Here is a 24,673-nt window from a genome sequence, read left to right on the forward strand (position 1 = left end):
TACTCAGGGCAGATTTTCCATGCGTCACCCTGTATTTGCCTTAAGCTACAATGGCCATTATAGCTAAGCATGACTTTCATTGTCAGTGTCTTCTCTCCGTTTTAAAATAGCTTATTTGCAGTAAGGTAAGTCGACAAAAAATTGTAATTAATTTCACTCCAGCTGACAAAAGATGTGGGATCTGCACAGCTCATGACCTTGCAATTTTGGGGTTCAATTAAATCATTCACCTACGTAAGGAACAGAAAAGGCACTAACCTGCTTCCTTGAGGCATATCACATTGAAGAATCGTGTAAGTTGATTTAGTTGTTACCAACTGTTCATGCCTTTTATAAGTTAGCTTCACACACTGCTTCCTGTCTTTCAAATACAACATATGTAGCTGTAAGGCTACCCATCTCATCCTGTATTTCAATTTGTGTAATAGAACTGTACGATTCACGGTACCGAAGGCTTTACTCATATTCAGGAAAATGCTTGTGACCTTGTCTGCTTTATATACAGCTTGTTTAATATTTCATGTATAAAAGTTGCTACTGATGTTACACTCTTCCTTTTCTAAATCATGTTGTAGATTGCTGAACTGATTTAGTATTACTTTCTCTAGTAATTTGTCAAGTTCTGATGTTAAAGATATTGGCCTATAGTTTTGTGTCAGTTTTTGTTGCCCTCTTATACACTTGTAGCATCTCAGCAATTTTCAAAAGGTCAGGAAACTCCCCATGGCAGAGGGAGCTTCTTATTAGGTGCTTCAGAGGCTTCGCTAATTCTCCTCTGTGCTCCTTTAGTAGCTTAGCTGAAATGCCATCGAAGCCACAAGACATATTATCTTGAAGTTTTGAAATGATTACTATGAGTCCCTCTCATTAATACCATGGATGGAAACAAAAGATTGGCTAGTGTTTCTAACAATAAAATTGGGTCCCCAGTCATGTACTCAATTTGTACCAAATGTACCAAACGTTTGTATGAATCTCTCTTGTAGCTACCAATCAATCAGCATTTTGCCTGTTACATCTGAAGCCCGGGAATATATTGCTCAGGACCAGGTTATTGAATAGTTACACAAATTCAACTTAAATATCAGACCAGCTTTTGCAAGCACTATGGACAAACATTGATTTAATTAAGGAAAATGATGGCCTGAAATAGGTTCTGAACAACTGTGAAGCCACAATAACATTGACACTACTAGCCTTCAGCAATATATTTGATACTGTCAACTTCGACATATTGCTCAGAAAAATAAGACAGCAAAATTTTCAGAGAGTGTGTTTAAGTGGTTTGAAGCGTACTTGAAAAACAGACTGCAACTTGTTGTCTATGGGAATACAAAGTCACCCTGGAAGCATATTCTTGCAAGAGTGTAACAAGTGTCAGTCCTGAGCCCACTTTTATGTCAATGATGTCTCTGTCATTTCTCCTCCAGTAAATATCATTCCTATGCTGACAACCTACAGCTTTTCCTAGGTGCCAGATCTGAATATATCAACTACACAATCCTTAATATAAATGATTATCTGTCTTCCGTGCTAACATGGCCACACAAAACCTGAGAAACTACAAGGTATATTCAAAAAATTCCAGAACATTTGTGATTTTGTGCCAATGGTGTGTTACAGCGAAATGTGGTTAGCATCCCTGCACATGCCTGTGTTTGATATGTAACTGCTGGAATTTTCAGTGTTGTATGTCTGTTATTCTTCAGTGCTGTATTCAGCAGACTGTTGTGTCGCAAAGTTTGCGAATTTCTAGATGGCAGAGTTAGAGGAGCAGTGTGTCTGCATTAAATTTTGCAAGAAACTAGAGAAAACCTTTACAGACACACACACCAAATGATGCAGTAATTTACAGTCATGAGTGCTTAAGCTGTACTCAGTGTTACGAATGGTTCACATGGATTAAAAATAGTCAGACAGAAGTTAAAGATGACCCCCATTTAGGATGCCCTTTGACATCTGCCGACAACGCTCATGCCAGGAACATTAATAAAACAGCAGAGTGCTAAAAGGAAAGCATATTTCTGAAAATACCTGAAAATAATTGGATGCAAAGTGTGAATCAAACCTAATAGCGCAAGTTTTGTAGATGCCTTTCCGACTACTAAAAGAGTTGGATAAGCTATAAATAAAATACAGCACGAGTGTCATCTTGTTAATTATTATTACTCACGTATGGGCTAAATAGGACTACGTGAGGTACAATCAGTCAATGTCAGTTTTGAGGCTTGGCCTTTCTTTGTGTCCAAATTTGCTTCATCCTTTCAGAACGAAGTCTCTTTCTTTCATCAGACCACAGCGTTCCAGTTCGTTTTCTAATTTCTCTCTGACCAACTTTCCAATCAAATATTTTTTTACTGAATTTTTTTCTATCTGTGATGTCTGCCTGAGTTACACTGGCTACTTAAAGATCCTCTGCAACCGCAGCAGTCCTTTTAATTGGCTCAGATTTGGCCTTACTTCTGTTTTCATAGAATTCTAATATTACCAAGTGAGGTGGCACAATGGTTATCATACTGGACTTGCACTCTAGAGAACGATGGTTCACACCCGCATCCGGGCACCCAGATTTAGGATTTCTGCGATTTCCCTAAATCGCTTCAGGAAATGCCAGGATGGTTCCTTTGAAAGGGCACGGCCAACTTCCTTCCCCGTCCTTTCCTACTACAATGGGACTGATTACCTCAGAGTTGGGTCCCTTCCCCCAAATCAAAGAACAAATTCAACCATTTGTTTTGTCAACCTAGTGTATGCCATTCTTTTAACGTGCCCACAAAGTTTAAGTCTTTGTTTTGTCATGTCACCATATATGTCTGTGTAGTCTTCTATTTCCTATATTACTTCTCAGCCTATAAGTTTCTCCATCAGTAATTTGGCGCCTAATATTTTCCTAATAATCTTCCTTCCTTATTTTTCTTTCGAATTTCTTCAATATCTTTCTTCCTATTTAAAATTAAAGTTTCTGCTGTATAAAGACAGTCATGTTTGATTACAGTGCTGTAATGCACAAGCTGATAATATTTTTACAATATTTTGAATACTTATATACGGCTGGTTTAGAGAATTTCAACTACACTCAAAATAAAAAAAAATACATAAAAAAAACCAACAACAACAACACTGCTTCCTTGCGATATTGGGTTCTTTCTTTTGTGTAAATTTGATATTGATCCACCTCTAACATGGTAATTGGTCAAGGCTTTTGATGACTTTGCTGCCATTATTTTCTCCTACAGCAGCTCTTTCTTTGGAATTTATTTTATTTTCATGTAAATGTATGACTGATGTGCAAGTCACACGGGATTGATACTGATTGCCATTTTTGTAATAATGCACCTAACATAATAGTCAATGTTTTTGTTTTTGCTTGGACGAATATCTGGTTCGATGTGACACCAAGTTTCTCCCAGTGTATATAATGTCCAAATAACTTACAGGAATACAGATGGATGACATCATCAACAACCAGTGATCTTTAGACATGTGCACCCTGTCATCTTCAAGGCAAAACTGCAGCAAGTAAGCATTGTGCAAAGGAATTTACAACCATGCTTTGCAGAGCACAATTCCGGAAAACACTCTCTCTCTCTCTCTCTCTCTCTCTCTCTCTCTCTCTCTCTCTCTCTCTCTCTCTCTCACACACACACACACACACACACACACACACACACACACACACACACACACAGTAAACACTTGTGCCATCAAACAAGCAGAGGTCACTGACATCAGAAGTTATCAATATGGAACATTAATAACCAATGGGTGAGATAACTGTAACTCTGAGTGTCACAAATGTTTATAACAGCTGAGAAAACTGTTATTGCAGAACATTCCCTTGGCACCAGTCATCCTATGAGATATAACAACACGGAGATTCTGGCATACCCTTCCACGCACTGGGATGGTGTTATTAAGGAAGCAGTTGATATTAAGTTAGCAAAGAAATTTTATAAATAGAGATGGGGGGGGGGGGTATTTATTTAAATTCTGCAGGGAATCCTGTTGTCTTCCTCATCAAAAAATAAAGTGAGTTACTGCTACCTCATCTGTTGGGTATAGTTTTTGCTATCAATAACTTCTGATGTTGGTCATCTTTGATTGTATGATGGCACTATTGTTTAGGAGAGGGAGAGAGGGAGAGGGGGGGGGGGGAGGGAGAGAGAGAGAGAGAGAGAGAGAGAGAGAGAGAGAGAGAGCGCTTTCTGGACCTGCACTGCAAACCCAGGTTTTAAATTTGCAGGTACAGCATTTACTTGTTGCAATTCTGCCTTGAAAATTACAGTATGTGCACCTGTTGAAATACCAGTGGTTGTCGACTATGACACTTAGCTTCATTCCCCTAAGTTATTTGAACATATGGACAGCTGAACATATTACACATATTTCTATGTCTAGTGTACTGATAACTGTTTTACTATATGTAATTTCATGTAAGAATGATATTTACTGTGTAAAAAGTTCACACAAGAATGTTACACTTGGACAATATCTACAGCTATGTCACAATGTGTGTTATATTGTCAATCTGTTTTTGTTATTGCTGCCATTATGAAATTTCTGCTTTTATATATCATCCTCTCTCTAGGATGTCATATGAATGGTTTCTTTTCTCTCCCGGCCTTATTTTTCCCCATATATAAGTAACATTGCTCATTAAGGTTTACATTATTATTGTAAAACGTATTAATGTCGCAGTCATATGTTTCTTCTGCATACATACCAATTGCAGTTGTGGTTATTTTTTAAAATACCTTGTAAAAGTAGCGTTATGCATTTCAAGCTACACATTTTTGAATGTACAACAGCGATGTGTTTCATAATGTAATATGTTTAGGCTGCAGTTATATTCATGGAATGGAACAATTATTTTACACTAAAATTATGTAGAAGATCATACTCAATATGAGCTGTTCACATCTGCTACCTGGTGGCTGAACATATTTAGTTTGTAATGTGCCACACAGCTACAGCAGTCCTCTATTGTATATGACATTTAACTTTGACTGGATACTATGTCTCCTAAGTTACGTAATTCAAATTTCAAGTCACAAAAACTACACCAAACGTCATTCTATAAAGGTCTAGCCCTTCTAATGTTTTTTCTTTGTGCCACAGATCTGTTGATGCTATTAAGCGAAATGCATTATAAAGAGTATAATAAAAAAAAATCATTTAGGGAACAAGACAATAGCATATTATTGAGCCAAATATGGTCGCACACCCAATGGAGTACTTTATGTCCAAAGTAATTAAAAATGGATGTTGATGAAAACACTATCTACAGAGCTGGATGCTGCAAGAACTCGGGATAAATAGTGTCACTACCTGGAGATTTCCCTTTAAACTTGAGATTGTCGAGACAAACTCAACTTCCATTGAAAGGAAGCCCAACACAGATTTTATGGTTGTTGTGGTCTTCAGTCCAGAGACTGGTTTGATGGAGCTCTCCATGCTACTCTATCCTGTGCAAGCTTCTTCATCTCCCAGTACTTACTGCAACCTACATCCTTCTGAATCTGTTTAGTGTATTCATCTCTTGGTCTCCCTCTATGATTTTTACCCTCCATGCTGCCCTCCAATACTAAATTGGTGATCCCTTGATGCCTCAGAATATGCCCTACCAACCGATCCCTTCTTCTAGTCAAGATGCACCACAAATTTCTCTTCTCTCCAATTCTATTCAATACCTCCTCATTAGTTATGTGGTCTACTCATCTAATCTTCAGCATTCTTCTGTAGCACCACATTTCAAAAGCTTCTATTCTCTTCTTGTCTAAACTATTTATCATCCACGTTTCACTTCCATACACGGCTACACACCATACAAATACTTTCAGAAACGACGATTTTATGGTATCCAATATAAAGTCGATTTCAAAGGAGACTGGGACTTGCACTGTCAGCAGCAATGTCATCTGAAAGTTACATTCCTGTCAGCTTTTCACAGAGTTGAAACAACTACAGGTGATTTAACTTCTTCAGACAACAGTCTGTGTCTGTCCCTAGGTGTGAGCTGTTTTTGGTTTCATAGGCATCTTTCCCAATTCACTTTGTTAACAGTAATAATGCTTTCAATTGGCAGAAATTCTCTCAACTTAGCTGATATTCTTGTCTTCTGAACAATCATTGGTAAATTATCCATACATTATGCCCATTCTTCATAATCTGGTCAGTTCTTCACTATATGACATAACTGACCATGAATTCTCTCCACCATTTATCTGTTTGCCAATCTTACACCAATGTTGGTAACTGTTATTATTTTGTGATGAACCCAACATTTGGTTTAATGCAGTTCTCTATCCCTGTGACTTGGCAGCTATCCTCTTCATTTCAGCATAGCGGCACCATCCAACAACAACAATCACATATATAGAGGGTGTTTCTGTAACAGTGTACAAAAATTTAACAGAACACAGGGGATGCTCCACTGAACAATTTGAGGTAGGGAACCTGGGGTTGGAGAAGCCATCTTAATGAAATAATAGGAGTAAAATCATATTACTGCGTACTTTTTTTTATTTACATTAGTTACAGGTAACTGCAAATACCATCATTGATATGATGAACGAACCATTTGTACTTTATCTTACAAAATGCGCAGAAACTGATAGCCATTGAACTAAATGCAAGCATGACATCAACGAACAAGGTTCTGACACACCCCGACAAATATACCTGGTGTGTTTTGAATCACATCACAGGCAGCTACAATTTTGGCAACCAATTCCATCTCCTTACCTAGGGTCTTGTACTAAAGCGACTTTAGATATCCCCATAAGAAGTAAGTGGATTCAGGTCAGGTGAACTCACAGGCCATGGAATAGAACTACCATTCCAATCCAGCAACCAGGAAATACTGCACTGGGATGGTTGTGGACAACCATACTGAAGTCAGTCACTGCACCGTAATGTAGTATCCACATCCTCTCACGAACAGCCAAAGCTATTTCTCCAACAGTTCAGTTACAATTCTTTCATGAACCTCAAGTACAGCTGACCATTCAGATGGCCAGGTAGAAGATATGGCTCACCATCCTTGTTTCCTTGCAGGATATAAAAAATGTACATGTAAATAAACAGCACGGTATGTGTAAACTTTTATGCATGTTAGTTGTAAATAAGCTGGAAAACAGTTATGCAAGACAAAGTGATAAACAAGTTTACTACCGCATCCCCTTAAACTGGCTTCTCTGACACCACGTTTCCGACCTCAAATTGTCCAATTGAGCATCCTCTAGTCCTGTTAAATTTTTGCACACTTATGGAAACATCCTGTATATTCATATCTAGACCTGCTCCTGTTATGCCTTCCTCATATCATCTCTGAAACATTGTTTTCAGCAAGAACCCTTATCACAATACACGTCTAAAGGTGTGTCCAAGGTGTGATGGCGATCTGCAGCTGCCACAGCATCCTCCATGATGAGAGGGGCTGCCTACTCGCACACTGCACAGTTTGAGTTTGGGCTGCAACACGTGGCTGGTGTAGCTCCAGACACAGCACTGCACCAGTGAGCAGTGCTGCAATGGAAGCCATGCCTCAAAGGCCTCCTACATAGTGTCGTCGCATGATGTCTAGACAAAGTGAACTACCATGAAACACTCACAGGGTGTAACACACTGTGAGTTAATCTCTCAACATCATTGTCTCTATAATTTAAAGTACCATAATGCATAAGGTCATTCCATTCCACTACCATTGGGAAACTGCCATTAGGCAGGAAATTCCTTTGCTTGTTCCAAAAGTTTTTCTGTTGAAGGCACTGGCAAATAAATAGATGAAAGTTTATAGATAAATGGAGACAGTACTACTTCCACAATTGTACTGACAATCCCAATAGTGATTCAAAATGAAAATACTAGAGACAGGCAAAATTCTCCAGTTGCCAAGATCCTGAAAAAAGTATAACAAATGCTCATACGCTTTTATTTTTAATAAACCTATATTTCATTACATTTTAAGTGGAATTTTCAAGGAAATAAGGGTAAAAATTAGGGACTCATCTCTCAGAAATAAAAGTGAGAGAATGCTTGGAATGGGGCCAAATGTCTCAGCGAAACCAAGAAATGGGTTCTGTACTGCAGTACCATCAATGACCTTACCATGGCGCACAGCGTTTCATGGTCAGGAATTAGACGGCATTCAGATCAAGACTGATGCGCAGCGGCACCACTGCCCCTTAACAGTGCAGGCACAACCATCCGAAAGCCGCTTCTGCAGAAACCCCAGCAACACCAGCCAGCATACATATGGAAAACAAACCTACCGGCTATGGGCCAATCAAGCCACGCCATTCCATTGCAGGCACACTGGCGGCTTGTGTACTCCTGCGCACCTTGACTAGTTAAAAGCACACGCACTGCCACAGACAGCAGTGTGAAGTTGGGCTGCAGTCTCGCAAAGTGTTTGGTCTTGCCGCTAGTAACTACAGGCATATACAGACTTGAAGTGACAATGTTGTATGATTGTGATAGGGACTCGGCGTACAATGCCAACTGACAGTGTTTGTGTTCAGATCTTGTGTGAACTTCAATTGAGAGATTAAACTTGTTTTTCCACTCAAGCCTCCAGTCTTTGTTGCTCCGCACTTCCCGGATACAACAACTAATGGTGACAGAGGCTGGTTGTTAGTTTTGGTTTCAGCGATTCTCTCTTGCTTCTGATCAGGTGAATCATCACCTGCGACGAGGGGGTCACTGTGTGTTTCTTTTCTTCTCTTCTTTTGTGCAAATGGCATTGGGGGGACATTCATTCATTTCTTCGCTTTTGTTCTCCTTGTTTCTTCTCTCCTTTTCACCATGGCGACTCCCCAACCTGAGGTACCTGTGTCGCTCAAAGACCTATAAATCGAACCAATTTTCTCAACTGACGGCGAAGCTGACCTTGCTGTTGGAAGACCTGCAGTTAATGCAGGAAGCCTCGTATCAGCACCTCTCCCAGGCTGATAACAGCAGCAGCCAGCACCGATCGGCCCCATTGTTCCGCAAGTTCAATCCTACAGTGGAAGAATGGGACAAATACAAACAGCAGCTGTTTCAACATTTTGCAGCCTGCAACATTTCAGGTAGTGTTCAGCTCTCTTATTTCTTCTCTTGGGTTGGTGTTGATATCTCGCGTATCTGCATTAAGCTGTTTCCCCTTACTCAGCAAGAATCAGTTCCTTCCTCTAATGTCACTGATGCTCTTGCTAAGTATTTTGACTCTCAGTTTTTGGTCACCTCTGCTCATTATAAGTTTTTTCATGCAAAATGTCAACCTTCCCAGTCATGGCTCATGGAGACATGTGGTATAACACGCATGTGCAAATTAGTCTGTCCTTTTTGTAAGTGTTATACTGACGCTGTTGTGGGACACTATTGTTCAAAATGCTACAGATTCCCAACTTCATGTGGAGGTTCTCAAGCTATCAGACCCCTCCCTTGAGGATGTCATTTGCATAATTAAGATGTAGGAATTATTTGACATTGCTCCCAAGTGGTTGTTGCCCCTGACACTTGTCAGTCCCATTCAGACAGGTGTTCTCTTTCTACTGGACTCCGTAAACAACCCATGTCATGTCTGCAGCGGTTCCGTCCCACTGGCAAGTTGCAATCGCGGCCAGTCTGTCCTCCTGTCCAATTACGGCTCAGAGGCAATGGATGTCAATCAGGTCGATGGTGACAATGCTGTGTTCCTGCACCACTGTTTCTGACAGGTCGTCTCTAGTTCAAACCTGTTATGGTGTCTCCACTGCATCAGGGTCAACTCCAGTCGTCAGTCATCCCCAGCATCCTTCCTTGCTTATATAGGAACCGAAAAAGTTGTACATTCAGTTGTGCATCCAGAACCACATTGTACAATTCCCACTGGATACTGGGGCGTCAGTGACTTGACACTCCAACACAGGCCCTGACTGCATACAATGGGGATTGCATTGCTGTCCTGCACACCTGTACTTTGCTGATGCACTACCAATCTACCTCTAAGATATTCCCAGTCATGGTGCTCCACTCCTATGGCAGGCCTAACATTTTTGGCCTTAATGCCTTTGACATTTTTTTGTCTTCAGATCTCAGATAACGTGGCGATGATTAACTCTTATGACAGCGTCACAATGCTCTGTGACAAATTCCACCAGCTTTTCGAGGACTCTCTGGGTAGGGGTAAAGATTTTTTCACTCAGATTACCTTGAGGGATGCAGCCCAGCTCGAGGTTCATAAAAGATCAGGAAGTTTCTCACGCTATTTGGGACACTGTTTCAGCAGAGTTGTGTAGGGGGTCCTTACGTCCATTTCCGCTAGTCAATGGACATCCCCCTCGCCACTGTCCAGAAACGTAATGGCTGCCTTTGCCTATGTGCCAATTTTAAATCCACCGTTTAAGCACAGTCTCTCAGATTCCTACCCTCTCCCTCGGCCCGAGCAATTAATGGACAAATTACAAGGGATCATGTTCTTTTCCAAGATTGATCTCCAAGATGATTAACTGCAACTTCCGTTGCATGACGAGACGAAGTCCTTCCTCATCATCAACACTCACATTGGGCTGTTCCAATGTCAGCACCTCCTCTTTGGCACCCCTTCTGCCCTGGCCATCTTCCAACAATTTCTGAAACAAATGACATCTGAAGTACCCCCTAGCACCAATTACCTTCATCCGGAGGAAGAAATATAACATTGTCAGGATGTATATATGGACAAAGAAAAAAAAAATTCCCGGATTTCCCGATTAAAAACACACTTTCTCCCGGGTGAAAATACCCTTTTCCGTGTTAAGTGACAGTATATGCTTCCTCGGCACTGAAAAACTCATCAATCCTTTGAATGTTTATGGTTCTGTATGCCGACATAGTCCACAACTCGTGGTCTCGCTTCCCGCACACCAGGTCCCGGGTTCGATTCCTGGCGGGGTCAGGGATTTTCTCTACCTCATGATGACTGGGTGTTGTGTGTTCTTCATCATCATTGACTCGCAAGTCGCTGAAGTGGCGTCAACAAAAAGGACTTTCAATACGGTGGCCGAACTTCCCCGCAAGAGGCCTCCCGGCCAACAATGCCATACAATAATTTCATTTCATACCGACGTAGAATTTCCAGGCACTTTAGGAAACGGAACTCAGGGGGGGACAACACCTTTTGAAAGATCTTTGAGGTGCAGCAACATGTACACTGCATATTTTCGTATTACGAAGATATAAATTTGAATTCCACCAAACACAGCATGTCAAAATGATTCAAATGGCTCTGAGCACTATGGGACTCAACTTCTGAGGTCATCAGTCCCCTAGAACTTAGAGCTACTTAAACCTAATTAAACTAAGGACATCACACACACATCCATGCCCGAGGCAGGATTCGAACCTGCGACCATAGCGGTCGCGCGGCTCCAGACTGTAGCGCCTAGAACCGCTTGGCCACTCCGGCCAGCCCCCATGTCACTTTCCAAAGCATTGAAATCAAGATTGCGATGCCCTTTGTAAGCCAGTCATACCTCATGTCACGTGATCTCGCGAGCTGATGACAGCATAGGACAGGTGATGTAGTCAGCCAATAGCAAGATCACTCTTCAGTAGTGCGAACACACAAATAAGAAAAGTTAACGGTTTTAATTTATATACATAGAATTCACATATAATATTAGTCTCTAAGATTAATAAGCTGGAAGACAAGCTAAGCTTCCACATATAATGTTGATCTTTTTTGCGCATGTTACACTTTAAGATACATCACACAAACGTCCCAGTAAAATTTTTAATAAAGACGTAAATGTCTGATCTTCTGGGCTCGCATTCTTCTAAATGGTCGTCCTCAAACAGTTGATTTTTAAATGAGAGTCAAACGCTTTGTGATTTAAGAAATTCATTGTACATCTCACACATAGTTTATTTTGCCTAAAAGGAAATCTGCTTTGAATGCAACGCTTTTCAAACTACCATTCGCAATATTTTCCTGGACCTGTTAGAAATACAGGGTGGTCGAAAAGTCAGTATAAATTTGAAAACTTAATAAACCATAGAATAATGTAGATAGAGAGGTAAAAATTGACACACATGCTTGGAATGACATGAGGTTTTATTAGGGGGCAAAAAAAAAGTTCACAAAATGTCCGACAGATGGCGCATGAAAGACCTCTTGCGCGCGTCGTTTGGTGATGATCGTGTGCTCAGCCGTCACTTTCGTCATGCTTGGCCTCCCAGGTCCCCCAGACCTCAGTCCGTGCTATAATTAGCTTTGGGGTTACCTGAAGTCACAAGTGTATCGTGATTGTCCGACATCTCTAGGGATGCTGAAAGATTACATCCGACGCCAATGCCTCACCATAACTCCAGACATGCTTTACAGTGCTGTTTACAACATTATTCCTCGACTACAGCTATTGTTGAGGAATGATGGTGGACATATTGAGCATTTCCGGTAAAGAACATCATCTTTGCTTTGTCTTACTTTGTTATGCTAATTATTGCTATTCTGATCAGATGAAGCGCCATCTGTCGGACATTTTTTGAACTTTTGTATTTTTTTGGTTCTAATAAAACCCCATGTCATTCCAAGCATGTGTGTCAATTTATAGCTCTCTATCTACATTATTCTGTGATTTATTGAGTTTTCAAATTTATACTGACTTTTTGATCACCCGGTAGGTTCATTTCAGCAGTTGCAAGAGAGCGCCAGATAACAGGCGTCACCGTGCTTGCGCAGCTACGATGACGCAGGAAGCCCATATGTTCGTACGTGTAAAACATTAAAAGATCTTACATTATGTCATAAAAGAAAAAATACAAAAGAGGATACTTCAAGAGCGTCGGAATTTCAACCCTACAAAAATGCATAATTCGGCTTAAAATGCATGTTCGTATGTAAATTTTCTTGGAGTACCAGTACTTTACTATGGCTTAAAGCCATACATGCACATGGAATGCAGAGAACAGTTGAAACTAGCCAATAGTGTGAAATTAAACACTTTGTTTCAAATAAATTGACTGAGTCGCCAGAAAAGATTAATAAAAGCCTAATCTCTTTAGCAAACCGGCAAAAATAAATAACTTCATTGTTCTGTAAGGCGATTAATGCTCGACTGTCAAAGGTGGGAATAAAATCTAGAACTAACAACATATTTTAGCCTTCCGTAATTATGTGCACGTATTTTAATTCATTTGATAGCTCCCGGCCACAAAAATCCGTAAAATCCGTTTTGTTATCATTTAACGTGATAACAATAAACGAAGAGGAAACAACAAAATTACTGAGCGTAAACACAGACCACGTGGAGACGACCCACCTCCCCACCACAACTCAGACTGCTCTGTGCATCAGTCCCAGATTTACTTTATTTCTGAACCGGGGCAAAATTAAGTAGTGGTGCCCAGCCACACTTCTGTAACCAGAAGCGGGAGAAGGTACTAATCATACGCGACTCACCTGCGCATGCGCAAGAGCCCACCCGCAACTGCTCAAACGAATCTAATTTAAACAGTTGTCACGTCACGCTCATCGGAGGCAATTTGTTGTTATAAAGCATTGCATAGTCTTCCTGAAGCCTTTGACACACTGCTGTTGGCAGACGCTTATATGAGCATTGTTTTATTGTTGTATACGGCGCATTTCCTTTGCAACTCAAGTTTTATTTTCGTTTTTTCCTTCTCTCGTTCATGTTTTGTTACAACAGTATTATTCTGCTCTAGCGGGATACAGTAATATCTTTTGTTAGAGTATTGGTTCTTATCAGTCAAAATCACAAAAATTTAACTGAAAACTAAAACAATGAAAAATTCCCGGTTTTTTCCCGGATCTCCCGGTTGTCCAAGGGTCGTATACACCCTGATTGTGTACCAGGAATGGATTGACAAGTACCACCCAAAAGCATATGCTCTTAATAAGAAAGGGGAATTATGTGAAGTTCCATATTGTGTAAACACATTGAGTTGTTCCAGGATTGCAACTATGACTAAGAAAAAAATATTATTTTAAATAATCTTAGACAAAAATTTCTGGAAGCTGGAAGAAAATTAGCATCACTGCAAGTTTTTCTGCTACACTTGTGGGTTTCCTGAGCTAGTTGATCTTTTTCTTCTGTATGTCACTTTCTGTAAGTTGCAAAGCATGCATAAACTGACTGATACTTTATTTTAGATTAAGTCTGAATTGTGTGCTGTAATTTAGAAGATGCCTATTAATCAAAATGTTATCACAATTTACAATGTCAGGTGCCACAAAATACTATCAATCTTCTCCTTCTACCTCCTGTTGAGGAGCAACAGTAACATTACCATGTCATCCTCTTCTGGTTGTAAACCATCTAAGTAGCTTAGAGTCAAATCCAGTTCACCCATGCTTCTTTCTATCCCATTGCCAACTACCCTCTGTGGCTGGCATTGGGCCTGTACCTTGGGGAACAGTGGCAGTTGGGGCTAAGTTTCAGCCACGTTGCTGTCTACCTGAGTGGCAAAAGATGGGCATGACCAGCTGCAGTTGCAGGTAACAGACGCACCTTGGACAACACACCTTAACCATTTTTTTTCTCAGTTTTATTACTTTCTTTATTAGAGATTTTTTCTTGTTGACTCATTGCAGAACATCTTCATTTCTTTCTTGACCGATCCTTGTGATCTTCTACAGTCTCCTGTAACATCACATTTCAAAGGCTTTTAACATTTTATTTCTGTCTTCCCCAAAGTCCACTGTTTGTACCCATAGAGAGCTGTGTTATGGCACAGTACAGTAAGGGGTAGAAATTAGAAAAAAAAACATCATTAAAACCCACACTGCCTGAGGCAAATTCAAGTCAAACCAGAAACAGAGGCGAAGCAGGAAGCGAGCCATTATGTCGCAAGTGGGTGTTGTTGATGTCACTGTCTGCCAAGAAAGAAATAAGCATTCTGCCGAAAAGAAGAGGGCAGAAAACCAAAGGAAGGAAGACAAGCCTATTCGATAGCTCACAAGGCATGTTGCAAGAAACTTTATATATTTCCTAAGAGCACATTGCAAGGGACTGACACAGCAGTTAAGTGCCCGTTAAGCGAATGTAGCAGAATAAGGAAGACACATTTTGTCATTATGAACCGAGCTTTACCTCAGAGTCTCACGTTAGCTCCCTTTAAATACTTGTACTACAGTTCTTGTCACGAGTTGATAATTGAGATCAATGCCGTTCCCAGTGATAGCAGTTGAGTCCCTAACTATGATACTATAGTGAATCTACATCCTAGATGCTCCAGCAGAGTCTATGAACAAGCCAAAGATTTACTCAACATGATGGCCTTCACTGGATTAACTTCATGCTGTTCACTGTCTACCATCTACTGCTGCCTCTAGATCACATGTCCCAGATTAAATTCCTGGCTGGGTCAGATTTTCTTCCCTCGTTGACTGGTTGGCTGTATTGTCCCAATCACTTCATCTTATCTTCATCAACACACAAGTCACCAAAGTGGCGTCAAATGGAATGACTTGCACCAGGCGCTAAACAAGCCCAGATGGAGTCTCCTGGTCAACAGTGCCATATGGTTGATCGATCAATCTATCATTCATGATTTCGCCTGATTCCATCAATATTTGGGCATTTGTTTCTCCAGAGTTCATGCAACGCTACTTGAAGCCTCCTCTATTATCTTCTTGACTGAAGTCCTTGTTTTCAATGGGTCTAATTTCTACTGGGCTGCTATAAAGTTCCACCTCTCACATTATTTTCTCCTTTTATTACCTAATTATCTTCTTATTCTCTGATCATCATTCTCCTAATTTTGCGCTCCCTAAAATAATTGACTGCACTGACTATACTGATACATACAGGTTTGGCAACCTCAGTTCACTACAACTAGGTGTCGAGCCACCACTTTTAGTAGTACAGTCATATTAAACTGCCTCACAGCTGTGGGACAGACTGGATTCCCCATTAGCATCTGCAACTGTTACTACACTGTGTGGAGTCATTACAAAATGCTCTCTGCTTGTTCAAATGTGTGTGTAAACTATGCAAAAATACCACAACATTACATTGTACTTAACCAACATTCATCTATATGCTACAGTCATCTGGAAACATAAAGAAGACCACAGGAAAGTATTATGGACCAAATTCATTTGTATTGTTATATGAGTTATATACATTTGCAATACCCATTAAGAAAGTATGTGATGCTTCTTTTCTATATAAAAAGTACGAGGGTCATCCAGAAAGAAATGCATCACTTCCTTTTTCTTGGCCAACAAGAATGGTACAAATGTGAAACTTTGCGTTACAAGCAGCATGTCGTCATTTGATTTCTCACTGTAGAGCAAGAAACTGTTGGCAACATTCACAAGCATTTGCGTGCAATTTGTGAGGCATCTGCAGTCAACAGAAGTGCGGTTAGTCACTGAGCAAAGAGAGTGAGGCCATTATGAGAAGAGGTTTTTCAAGATTTGCAGCATTTGGGGAAGCCATCCGTGGCTCTCTCACTTGACAAGATACAACTTACTGATGTGCTCACCTGTGGTCCCAAGAGACAGCACCATTAATTCTTAAGCTTAAGTAAACAGGTTAAGCTAACTCAAAAAGCGCTTGCAGTTACTTCGGTGCCATAACAGCTTAGATGGCTGATTGATTTAACATGACAACGCTTGAACTCACACAAGTTTGAGGCCTCCGGAACACATTACTAAACAGGTTTGGAAAGTGTGACCTCCATCCACCCAACAGCCCTGACATAGCTCCCTTACTTCCACTTGGTTGGGCCATTAAAGGATGCCATTCATGGAAGACACCCACAGTGAAGAAATGACTTTGTGACCAGAACAACGAATGGTACCGACAAGGCATACATACCCTTGTGTACCACTCGAGGGAGGCCATACAACGGGAATATTATGAGGAAAAATAGGGAGTGCAGAAGAAACATCATTCTTTCTTGTGTGTATGTTTAATTGTGTTCAATAAATAACTACTGAAGAAAAAAATGTGATGCATTACTTTCTGAGCGAGCCTTGCATAATATTGTTAATTGAATGAAATTGAACATCAACAAACCTTCTGCATCTACGTGTGTGTCCAACATGATATAAAGGCACTCCTGTGGATGTGACTGCAAATCCCTTGATACTGCATGGAGAGCAATGTGAGGGTACTCGAGAGAAAATCCCTGGCCAGTGGAGTTGTTTACCCATGACAGACGACTGAAACAGATAAAAATTATGCCTTCATTTTTGTATGATTGTAACAGCCCCAAAAACACTAAACACAAATAATCTTAACTAATTGACATTCATTATTACTGACTTAAAAATATATGTACGAGATCAGCTTTGAGGGAGGCCACCACAAACTTTGGAGTGTGTGTTTAAAAAAAACTACCTGGAACTCCATCCTCTGACAACTAAATTAAGAATGTAATTAACACTATCAAAAGCAACAACTTTGATGGGGCTAACAATATCACATGTAAATTACTGAAATCCTCTCTTCATGCAACACTATCTAGTCAAAACTATCCAGATACCTTTTAATGGACAGTAATATGATGTGTGTCCATCATTCGCTTTTATGACGGTTTGAACCCTGCTGGAGAGACATTCAATGAGGTGACTCAATGGCTATGGAGAAATGGCATTCTCAACAATCAAAACCAGAGGATGTAGTGATGTTGGACACTGGAGTCTGGAGCGAAGCAGACCTTCAAACTTTCCCCAAGCGTTCCCTTAGGTTCAGGTCAGGACTCTAAATAGGTCCATCAATTCAGGAATGCTACTGTCCACAAACCATTGCCTCACAGATGCTGCTGTGTGACAGAACGCACTGTCATGCTGATACAACCATTATCTCTGAACTATTCCTCTGCTGTACTCTGTACATAATGCTTAAAATGTGTACACCTCCTTTTGCGTTTGGTGTTTTCTTAAGTAGACACACCCTAACCACAAAAAACATTCCCATACCATAACACCTGGTCCTCCATACTTCACTGCTGGCACTTCCCATAACAACAGATCACATTCTCCAGGCATTCGCCAAACCCATACAAGTCCATCAGATTGCCACAGCGTATAGCACGATTCATCGCTCCCAACTACTCATTTCCAGCCACCCCCTGTCCACTGACATCACTCTACAACACACAGACACTGCTTAACACTGACTACAGAAATGTGTGGCTTATGAGTAGCTGCTCTAGCACTGTATCAATTATTTTCAATGCCTTACACACAGTCATTATATTAGCTGGACAAGTGTAGCACTTTTGAACTTGTGAGTCATTCCTTCCACTGATTTCATGTGATTTTTTAAAACCACCTTCTGCAATGCTCGACTACTGTTGTCCATCAGCACACAAGGTTTGCATCATCTTTATTTTGCTGTGGTTGTTCCTTTGTGTTTCCACCAATAGTTGACTAAGGCAGCTTTAGAAGGGTTGAAATGTTCCTGATCGATCTGCTACTCAACTGACATCTGACGACTAGCCAATGCTTTAAGTCACTGAGCTCTCCTGACCAATCCAGTCCATTGTTACTGCTTCTTTACAGACAACAAAATACTCCCTTTCATACCAGCAGGTCTGCTGCCTCTTCAGACATCTAGGGGTATATTCCGCATTACATATTGGTGTCCAGATAATTTTGATCAGGTAGTGAATACATTATACGAAAGAAAGTCAAAGTTTTAATTGTCACCTCAAATAAAGTCATTTTAAATAAAATTATTTAAGTAGGTTTTTGTTTATTTGCAGGTACACGTTTGCAGCGCTGGTACATGTTCAAATCTCTAAGCCACAGTAACAGTGCCACTAGAGGAGCCAGAACAAATTGGTGCGGCACACCTCCACTCTATCAATGAGCAAAGCCATTTCATTATGGCTCCTCTAACAGCATACTCTGGTACCATGGTGCGGGGACTTCTATCTGGCAACATAGAATTCAACTGGCAGCAGCAGTGCACCCATGCGACAAATAAGAGTGTCAGGATTCACAAGCTTCTAACACTGTCTAGCCCATGATGCGTTATTGCAGTCTAAGGTGCCTGTGCACTTTAATTGCAAATGATTTGTGTTATCACTACCAGTGCAATATGTTTCTTAATAGCTAGCCAACTATAAATAGATAGTAATGGCATATGCAGAAGAACATGGACACAGAGCAGCTGAGTGACATTTCAGTCCTCCAAAAAAAAAAACATTCATGATTGGCGGGAACAACTTGGCGGGGGGGAGGGGGGGGGGGGGGTTGTAGAGAGAGAGAGAGAGAGAGAGAGAGAGAGAGAGAGAGAGAGAGAGAGAGAGAGAGAGAGAGAGAGAGAGAGAGAGAGAGTGTAAATGTGCATGTAGAGGACTCAAAGGCCAAATGACTTTCAGGGATTTTAAACGTCAGTTCAGTTTTATAAACTAAGAATTATTTTAGTCTGGGTTTGCAATCTAATAACAACAATGGTAAAACGTTATTTTTTTAAAAAAAATTGCTTAAAAATTTCAAGAGTATCTTATGGTCTGTAAAATATGGTATTCCCCAACAAGCCAAGATATGCTATTGTAAGACCCCTTTAAAACAAGGCAGTAAGAGAGATGGTAATAACTATTAACAAGTCTTGTTGTTAACACTCTACCACATTAGAAACCATTACACCTGTAAAAACAGATACCTATCACAAAATAAAATAGTTAGTCGCAATTTGGATTCCAGAATTTCTCCGCAGAAAACTACTTTTTTCCAACTCACAAACAAGATTATATACAATTTACATAACAAAATATTGCCTTGCAATATTTCCTGCAATTTGTCAAAGTATTTATTTTGCAGTCCACAGTATACTCCAATGGAGACTCAAATTCTTTGGCATCATAGATTATGTTAGTATAAGTAACACCTGTGAAAGCAGCCATGTTTATATACCAACTCTGCTGTAACCATTGTTCAACTTTTTATATTGGTGCGACTACTGACCAGTTGTCCACGAGGATGGATGGCCACTGTCAAATTGTGGAAAAGAACAAAGTTGACCACCCTGTAGCATAACACATAGCTGTACAAAACATACTTGATTCAACGGCTGCTTCACAACTCAGGCCATCTGGATCCTCCCCTTCACCACCCACTTTTCAGAACTGCACAGATAGGAATTATCCTAACAACACTCTCGATATCATCCCACCGCCACACCTGTCAGCACTATCCTGCCACTCTAGTCCTTGCATGCTCCACCAGGCAGCAGCAATTCCTCTTTCTCCCACCCACACCTTGCTTGCAATCCCCCCCCCCACGACCTTCCCCACCTCGTTCTGGATTGTTGCTCCCTTTCAAAGCGTATCTGTTAGTCTGGCAAGAGGGACTGGAAGTAGTGGTCTTGTGCTTGTGCGTGAGTGCTTATGAATATGCGAGCATCTCTTCTCTGAAGAAGGCTTTCATCAAAGGCTTTGATTTAACAGTCTTTTCATCACGTCTATCAGTAACTCATTATGCCATTTTTACGGTAGCAGTAATCTATTCTTTTCATAGTACTATTGATGTGACAACCTGGACTTTCCACTGTGATTTTTCCTAATGAAATGCAGAGTGTCACATGCGGCAGGAGACAGCCCAACCACAACCACCCTGCCTCCACTCCAGAAGTAATTTAAAACACTATCCGAAAATTAAAACCACTTTCACAGAGAAAACGGAGAACAAGTTCAACTGTCCATGAGTTGTCTGACAATATTAGAGGCAAAAAAATCTGGAAGACCATTGTAGTGGGAACTTTGGTCACCAAATGTAACAGCAACACCAAATGTAGCGGGAAGAGGTAGAAGGCGCCATATTAAGAGGCGTCCAAGCCTTCCAAGTGATTTATTGTTTCCAACTACAGTGCCGCGTTGCCCTCGGTCAGTGTCACCGGGTCCCACAATGCTGAGGGCACCACTTCACTGTCTGTGAAACGGCTTGGCACGGAATGGCTGCCTCAGTGACCCGCACAGCACACTGCTGTGTGACGGCCTTGTATGGCTGTGAAGTCACAGCGATGTCAGGATGCGCCGGCAGCCGACTCAGCGGTCTTTGTCCCTGCCACCTCAGTGCTGCTCGCTGGGAAACCGCAAGGCATCCCAGCGGCATGCTTCCTCGCTGGTGTGGCTAAGATCACAGCGACAAGCACCCGAGATCTGGCAGCTGAATCTGTGGCCCTGGGCCTGGATGTTTTCAGTACATGTTGGGTGGGAGCCAAGACGACTGCCCGCGGGAGTGAGCTGTGGAGTGGCCCACCACTGGCTGCTACGGACCCCGCATCGGCCTCAGAGGGTCGAACCAGCGACCCGCCGTGGACTGGAATGATGGCACCTCATCTGCTGCTGTGTGTAGCCGGTGGTGTGACATGTCCCGCCATCCAGGAGAGCTGCCACGCTTGAATGCTGTATTAGTGAACTGGCACCTATTTATATGCGGCTGTGCACCTCCGTTTTTGCTAAACGTGCCGCTCCGTGTCACGTACTCTTAATGCTTAGGTTGGCCAGTGGGCTCCTTCTGCCTGTGACTTGCACCATGCAAACTGCTGCGTGTACTTTTTCCATCGATTTTATGCCCCTGTGGCCTCTATTTTACTTCGCAACTGCTGGTGAGCGTAACTCACTGTAAACAGGGCCGCACCTGGCTGTAACTTGTGCGCTGCGAAATATTGCACCAAAACTGACTTTTCCTATCCCAAACGGTGGAGCTGCTACACCATGCTTAGCATGCAGAGAACAAAATAGGGGTTGTTTTACATGGGCGAGAGCTACTGTTTGCAATTCACCACAAGCATAATGTGGGGATAGCTTGTTACATGAAAACATTTAATAAAGGCACTTCTTCCAGGCCTGACTTAATGATAGATTCTTTTCAGAGTATGCTGATATAATACCTTGAGACCTAGCAATAATATACAACAGCTCACTTTACCAAAGATCTGTATCTAAAGACTGATGATGATGATGATGATGATGATGATTTTGTTTGGTTTGTTGGGCACTCAACTGCACAGTTATCAGCGCCCGTACAAATTCCCAACCTTTACTCAGTCCAATCTCGCCACTTTCATGAATGATAATGAAATGATGAGGACAACACAAAAACCCAGTCATCTCGAGTCGGGTGATCTAAAGACTGGAAAGTTGCACCGGTCACACCAACATACAAGAAAGGAAATAGAACTCCCCTATATTACAGATCCGTATCACTGACCTCTATTTGCAGTAGGATTTTAGAACACATACTGGATTCAAATTACAAATTACCTTGAATAAAAGACTATTGGCACATAGTCAACACGGACATTGTTCTTGCGCAATACAACTACAGCCAAGTCGGAGTAAGTTGATCCCAGACATTTGCAGTGGGCATGGCATGGCAACTTGGCAGGCTCACTGCAACCAACAACATAACACAATTTCGCAAATGTCTCTATGGCAATGCCACAGAGTTGTCACAACTCGGCAATGACTACTGTTTTGCCTACAGCTGGTAGTACTTTGCAGCTGAAAGTTGCCAACAGCAATGCGAGATCTTTATTCTCATGAAGTAAAGAGCACTACTGACAGGCGATCGCAAATAGATTCCATATTTCTGGATTTCCAGAAGACTTTTGGTATCTCCTCACAAGCAGCATCTAATTAAACTGTGTGCCTATGGAGTAGTGTCTCAGTTGTGTGTTGGATTCATGATATTGACAGGAAAGTGATTATTCTTAGTAATTAATCAAAAGTCATCGATTAAAACAGAAATGATATCTGGCATTTCCCAAGACAGTGTTACAGCCCTTCTGCTGCTTCTAATCTACACAAACAATTTGAGAGAGAATCTGAGAGGCCCTCTTAGACTGTTTTCAGATGATGGTGTCACTTATCGTCAAATAAAATCAGAAGAAGATCAAAACAAATTACAAAATGATTCACACAAGATATCTGTATGGCTCAAAAATTGGCAATTAACTTTAAATAATGAAAAGTGTGAGGTCATCCACATGGTTTATAAAAGCAATCCATTAAATTTTGGTTACACAATAAATCACTCGAATCCAAAGGATTTCAACACTGCTAAATAACGTGGAACAACAATTACAAACAACAAACTGGAAGGATCCCATTGATAATGTTGTGGGGAAGGCAAACAACAGACCGTGTTTTATTAACAGAACAATTAGAAGATACAACAGGCTTCCTAACAAGACTGTATACACCTCATTAAAAGAAAAGCATTTTTCGCTAGGGCAAGATCTTTCCATTATATTTCAATCACCTGAATGTGAAAATACACACGTCAAAAAAAGCTTTGCATCACCCCGGTTCCCAGAACTCTCAAAGACAGACGTTCACTGTGTATATTGTATCACAGACACAGTCCCTTTGACTGTTCAGAGATGTCACTAAACCTGCCCAAGAATGTAAACAAACATGCATGAACAGTGTCTATTAGACAGAGGGGGCCGACAGCCGATCAGTTCCAGTTACTCCACCAGGAAGGAGGTACTTAGCTTGTCTTGTCTGTAGTTCAAACATGCCTAGACGGTCAATACCGCGGTTCGAGCGCGTCACATTGTTACTTTGTGTCAGGAAGGGCTCTCAACAAGGGAAGAGTCCAGGTGTCTGAGTGAACCAAACAGATGGAGGAGATACAGAGAGACAGGAACTGTCAATGAGATGCCTCGGCTCAGGCCACTCAAGGGCTACTACTGCAATGGATGACCGCTACCTACGGATTATGGCTCGGAGGAATCCCGACAGCAATGCCACCATGTTGAATGACGCTTTTCATGCAGCCACAGGACGTCGCATTACGACTCAAACTGTGGGCAACGGGCTGCATGATACGCAACTTCACTCCCGACATCCATGGCGAGGTCCATCTTTGCAACTTCGACACCATGGAGTGCAGTACAGATGGGCCCAACAACATGCCGAATGGACCTATCAGGATTTACACGACATTCTCTTCACCGATGAGTGTCACATATGCCTTCAACCAGACAATCGTCGGACGCGTGTCTGTAGACAACTCAGTCAGGCTGAATGCCTTAGACACACTGTCCAGTGAGTCCAGCAAGTTGGAGGTTCCCTGCTGTTTTGGGGTGGCATTATGTGGGGCTGACGTACGCTGCTGGTGGTCATGGAAGGCACCATAATGGCTGTACGATACGTGAATGCCATCCTCCAATTGATAGTGCAACCATATTGGCAACATATTGGCGAGGCATTTGTCTTCATGGACGATAATTAATGCCCCCATCATGTCCATCTTGTGAATGACTTCCTTCAGGATAACATCACTCGACTAGAGTGGCCAGCCTGTTCTCCAGACATGAACACTATTGAACATTCCTGGGATAGATTGAAAAGGGCTGTTTATGGAGGACGTGACCCACCAACCGCTCTGAGGGATCTACACCAAATCGCCGTTGAGGAGTGGGACAATCTGGACCAAAACAGTGCCTTGATGAACTTGTGGCTAGTATGCCACTATGAATACAATCATGCATCAATGCAAGAAGACGTGCTACTGGGTATTAGAGGTACCAGTGTGTACTGCAATCTGGACCACCACCTCTGAAGGTCTCTCTGTATGGTGGTACAACATGCAATGTGTGGTTTTCATTAGCAATAAAAAAGGGCGGAAATGATGTTTATGTTGAACTCTATTCCAATTTTCTGTACAGGTTCTGGAACTCTCGGAACCGGTGATGCAAAACTTTTCTTAATGCGTGTATTTTGTTGAATCCACTTA

The 24,673-nt window shown here is 41.4% G+C and overlaps 1 protein-coding gene across 1 annotated transcript in view; it reads right to left on the minus strand.

Moving 5' to 3' along the window:
• Positions 1 to 24,673, minus strand: part of LOC126457106 (methylosome subunit pICln) — an 81,471-nt gene that overhangs the window by 48,311 nt on the left and 8,487 nt on the right. The window contains exon 2 of the mRNA XM_050093152.1: positions 16,992 to 17,137. Coding sequence (XP_049949109.1) covers positions 16,992 to 17,137 — 146 coding nt within the window. The remainder of the gene's footprint in view (positions 1 to 16,991; positions 17,138 to 24,673) is intronic.

The sequence above is a fragment of the Schistocerca serialis genome, chromosome 2 (genome assembly GCF_023864345.2).
Source record: "Schistocerca serialis cubense isolate TAMUIC-IGC-003099 chromosome 2, iqSchSeri2.2, whole genome shotgun sequence".
NCBI lineage: Eukaryota > Metazoa > Arthropoda > Insecta > Orthoptera > Acrididae > Schistocerca > Schistocerca serialis.